Genomic DNA, 4785 nt, shown 5'->3' on the forward strand with positions numbered 1-4785 from the left:
GACCATCGAAAGAAATTTCCACTCATGGTTGGCCAGAGATTACTCATACGAAAGGCGAAGTTGCAGGTCTTCAAGTGCTCCTCTCACTTTTTCCGCTTATCCTGATTTACCAGTCGCCGTATCTCCAGTTAAGATCCTTAAGGCGAGGCTCCCCGGGATCGACCTGGCATAGGTGGTTACGCTCATTAGCTAGATCAGCTGTTTCTGCCGGGAAATTTGGGCGGATTTCCGCGATGAATCGTGCCGATGCGACAATGACCATCTTTCGGAACTGGCGCTCGCCAGGGTGTATGTCTGTGATTGTGGGAAGACCGGCGATGCTGCTTTCGGCAACTTCCGCGAAGCCGTTCAAATCAGCTTTGTTAAAGTTAATATAGGTTCGGTGGTCCGTGGGAGCAAAGTCGGTGGGCTAGTTGATCGATATGATCATGGGCAAGTGGTATGAGGATAGTGTTGGCATAGGTCGCCGTGATTTATTAGACCTGCGCTATTATTATTAGTCTGGTGAACTGCTGCAGATGCCCACAATCCTGGTGGTGNGACAATATAGCTCAAAAACCATATATGTAAATCATTCCTGCAAACTGTGTACAATATTCATAGAAATGAATCAACTCAATACAATTTTCATAAAAATTTCAAACTTTTTATTCAGAATCTTTCGAAAAATTTTCGGTATGCAATTTTGTAGCCCGTTCAATTTTAGAAGTACAAGATTCAAGCGTCTAAAAATTGCTTCGGATTTTGTAGAAGTTTTTTTGTCGAGGGTGTTGCGCATTTTCTTCCATATAATAAAATTATAGTTTAAAAACTAAAACCTCCCTATTATAATTGTCATTCGTACTGTGATCAGGTATGTAACTTGAGAATAGAAATCGCTGCATCTTTTAGGCGCATCAATATTACATAGTTATGTACATCCCGAGCTAATAAAAGGAAGGTAATAAAAATAGATTTTGCTCATGCCTTATATGGAAACAAATGCGCAACACCCTCGACAAAAAAATTCTAAAAAATCAGCGGTACTTTTTAGCTACTTGAAACTTGCACTTTATTGTACTAAAATTGAATGGGCTACAAAACTGCATACCCAAAATGTTTCTAAAAATTCTGAATAAAAATTTTGAAATTTTGATGAAAATTTTTTCAAGTGTGATTAATTTTTATGAATTTTGTACAGTTTGTGAGAATCATTTATGTATATGGTTTTTGTTATAGAATGAGCTATATTTTAAATGAAAATAAGCGAAAAAGATTTATAATGGAAAACATTTGGAATATTGTGAAGAAAACTAAATTACGAATACTTTTGCGAGTGACTGCAAGTTAAAATTTCATTTGCAAAGCTATTTATATGTCTAAAACAAATAACCTATGTAAATAGATCACAAATGCCACACATAATGCTCCTCGTTTGTACGTAGCTCAATACACCAAAGTAAATTATTAATATCTTCTAACCACATCTTTATTTTTAATTTTCTATTCAGGAGCAACAATTCAGTTAGTGCCTAAAAGTATGCAATTTCAAAAACATTATTCACATGGCTTACTGATCCTGGTACACACCAATTTTTAATTAAGAAAAAGGAAGTAACTACAAAACTTAAACTAGCCCTGCTCTGCGATGTCCCAATTAAACCACTTTCACTTGACTTATGTCCCTCTTTTCAATCATTCGCATTTGCTTCTTCTTCATGCGCCTCAATTTCGCCGGGTTCTTGATTATCTGGACAATTTCTGAGCGACGCTCATTTGCTAAACGACGCTCCGCATTTTCAATGCGCCTCTGATTCTTTTGTACAGCCGCTTCCTTGCGTTGCTCTTTGATTTCTCGTGATCTTTCCTTAATGTTTCGCAGTTCATTACGCAGCTCCATTTTCTTTTCGAATGGTAAACGGTGTTTAGACTTTTTTATTGTACTAAACCTAGAATGAAGACGTGTTAATTCAATATGAATGTACATACATATAGTGTGCCGTGGAATAATACTTTTGCTTCGGGGTTTTCCATGGGCGACCAGACTTAGGCAAGCCGCGTACAGGATTACCCTCTGCAGGCTTTCTTCTGCCTTTTTGTGTTTTTGCCGCTGGTTTTTTTGTGGTAACAGATGTTTCTGGTTTTGTTGTATCGGCATCGTTTGCTGCCGAATTTTCTTTAAGCTCATCGTTTTCCACCGAAGATTGCGTTAATTCTTCTTTTGCGGCTTCAGGCTTATCTTCGGACATTGTGTTAATCAATTAATTATTTATAAAATACACTTTCTTGGTTTGAATGCTGCACTGTTGATCACACGTGTTTTTATTTTGATTCAGTTTGACACTTTTGCATTCCACAAATAAACAAATAGACTCCACTGTCACACACAACTTCCATTTACTATTCAGGGTTGCATAAAAGCNCGGTCAACATAAACAGTAAAATTTATAAGCTAAACACAAAGGTCTGTTTTAAACCCCAGCATATATTAATACTCTATTATATGTAGGTAAACCCCTTTTTCCCACGAGCCCTTGCCTCTGCGTTCGTAGGAACTTAGGCATAATATCACGCTAACTATCAAACACCTTTTACTCTTTGGTTTGCCATTAATATAGCCTCATTGTGTTTTTCTATGTTATAGTGATAGAAAAATGCTTTGCTGTGTTCAAACGTGGAAATCATTATGGCACATGCTGGCGCCACTTTTAGCAATCGTGGACCCAGGCCGGCAAATAGACCGCGTATTCCATTCATGCGATAAATAGACCAAAGCCGTTGTCGTATATTTAAATTGGAAACGTTGGCCGGCGGTTTGTCTAAAATTAATTAGAAAGTTGAAGGGGTATTATAAGTATTGATAAGCGGCACAAGTGCTTACCTGCAAAAAGCACCTTTTCTCCAAATTCAATTTGTTCATGCGTTTTCACAACATCGAAAGGTGTTGTAATGGTGGCTGCTAACTGTAAGTTTACAATGCGCATATCAAAACAGATAAGATAAGATATATGATAAATACTGATCTTTAACAAACTATTGATATGTGTTTTTCCCGAGTCTTCATTAACACTGTTTTGTTAAAAGTTGATTGCATTGTGTTTGGTAATGCATGATAATTTTCACATTTCACCTTGCTTTTTTTGCACTTACCGAGCCAGAAACTGCGCCAGCCATAAAGCTGAATCCAAACGTTGGTTCTTCTACACCAAAAAAGCTTTTTATATTCTCATAGCAGGTCCAGTATATGCCGGAGAAGGGCACGTCACGAAGAATCGTTGGTGGTAAGCCACGAAACAAACCGAAGAAACCCTGCGTTTTCATTACCATTCGCACAGTGGATATCATTTCATGGTAGCTCATTTTCTGTGACTGCATTTTTGTACGAATCAACTCAATAGGGCTAACAAAGGTGACCGCACATATGCGCGCCGATACTCCACTGAGCAATGGTATGTGGAAAGGTATCTCACGGCCACGTGGCGAGCCCTTCACTTCCGCCAGATACTTGTAGTGCAGCTCCAAAGCCCGCATTTTGAATTGTTCGTAGGCGACAAAATAAACTATTGTCGATGGCAGAGCAGATACAAGTGTGGGACTTAGTCCGGACCAAAGAGAACCAACGCCTTCGTGGCGTGCAATTTTCACAAAAGCATCCTATGAGCAAACTGTTGATTTCAAAGAAATTATTTATGCATATATTACGTACAATAGTGCCATTTAAACGCTTCTCCGGCTTTAGGTGTGTGGGCATGTTAGGATCGCATGGGCACAGATGATCCATAAGGCCGTTGCAATATAAGAAACATTTGTTTGTGGTGGTTTGTTGCGCTTGTAGACGGGTCTTAACAACATCCAACGGTGTCACTGCATAGATAAAAAAAAAAAACAAGATACTTTTATTTTTGTTTGGAAACGGCAACTATTTGTACTCACTGAAACATGCTGTTATTAGCGCCCCCGTACAGGCAGACACTACTTGCTGCAAAGGGCGTATGCGAAATCTGGGATCTTCCAGTAACAAGCGCGTTTTTTTCGTAGATACTTCTATGCTCATTATGAATTTTAGGCGCTCGTTTGTTTGCTATTAGGTACAAGAATTCATTGATGAGCCGGCACGAAAAGCCCGAGGGTATGATGAAATACAAATGCTGGAATTTGCGCCGTCACTTTAGTCGATTTTTATGCACGACACTATTTGGCTTGGTTATGCCTTATTTCATATACATTTGGTCGTTTTTACGATTAGTGAAAGAAACAGAAGCCGTAACAATTTTTTTTTGTGGAAAATTACTTAAATTTATTTTGACATTCAACCTACACTTGTTTTGATAAGAATCTTTCTAATTAATAGGGTTGCATTTTTGCGCATTTAAAATGTACCTTTAAGTCGGTACTCACTAGTACTGAAAATTTAAATCTTAATTTTAGCATACCAGCATATAAGAAATAAGAAACGTAGAACCGCATGCCACACTCCAAAAATATATATTTTTCTTCTTTTGAAAACTTATTGAAAGATTTTGGAAAGTGCTAAACGTTATCGCATTATTCAACGAATAACTTAAGTTATTACACTTAAGTAATTACACTTAAAACTTTTTCACTAATCCATGCGTACTTTTCCAATTGTCTCAATCACGTCTTCATCATCAATCATTTCATGTGACGCAAGTGATGCAATTTTTTTTAAACGAAGGAAAGTGAATTCTTTCTTTCCCATTTAGCCATAAAATAAATAACACGTTTCTGACACAAACGTGCAATACAAAAGTCAAATAAACCATTAGTATAAAGTTTGAAGACTAG

The 4785-nt window shown here is 37.6% G+C and overlaps 2 protein-coding genes across 2 annotated transcripts; both read right to left on the reverse strand.

The window, feature by feature from the left end:
• Window positions 1-1574: 1574 nt before the first annotated feature.
• LOC108382808 (coiled-coil domain-containing protein 86) lies at window positions 1575-2338 on the reverse strand. Its single transcript, XM_017639178.1, has 2 exons — window positions 1993-2338; window positions 1575-1928 (listed from the first exon to the last, which is right to left on the reverse strand). The coding sequence occupies exons 1-2, from the start codon at window positions 2226-2228 to the stop codon at window positions 1637-1639; spliced, it is 528 nt and encodes a 175-aa protein (XP_017494667.1). The 5' UTR covers window positions 2229-2338; the 3' UTR covers window positions 1575-1636.
• A 59-nt stretch (window positions 2339-2397) lies between these two features.
• On the reverse strand, window positions 2398-4641 carry LOC108382807 (solute carrier family 25 member 40-like). The gene is made up of 5 exons (XM_017639176.1): window positions 3913-4641; window positions 3686-3843; window positions 3130-3633; window positions 2861-2942; window positions 2398-2798 (listed from the first exon to the last, which is right to left on the reverse strand). Exons 1-5 carry the CDS (start codon window positions 4031-4033, stop codon window positions 2560-2562), a joined length of 1104 nt encoding a protein of 367 aa, XP_017494665.1. The 5' UTR covers window positions 4034-4641; the 3' UTR covers window positions 2398-2559.
• Window positions 4642-4785: the final 144 nt, after the last annotated feature.

This window comes from Rhagoletis zephyria, unplaced genomic scaffold (genome assembly GCF_001687245.7).
Source record: "Rhagoletis zephyria isolate East Lansing unplaced genomic scaffold, Rhagoletis_zephyria_1.1 Rzeph_scaffold_28809, whole genome shotgun sequence".
Taxonomy (NCBI): domain Eukaryota; kingdom Metazoa; phylum Arthropoda; class Insecta; order Diptera; family Tephritidae; genus Rhagoletis; species Rhagoletis zephyria.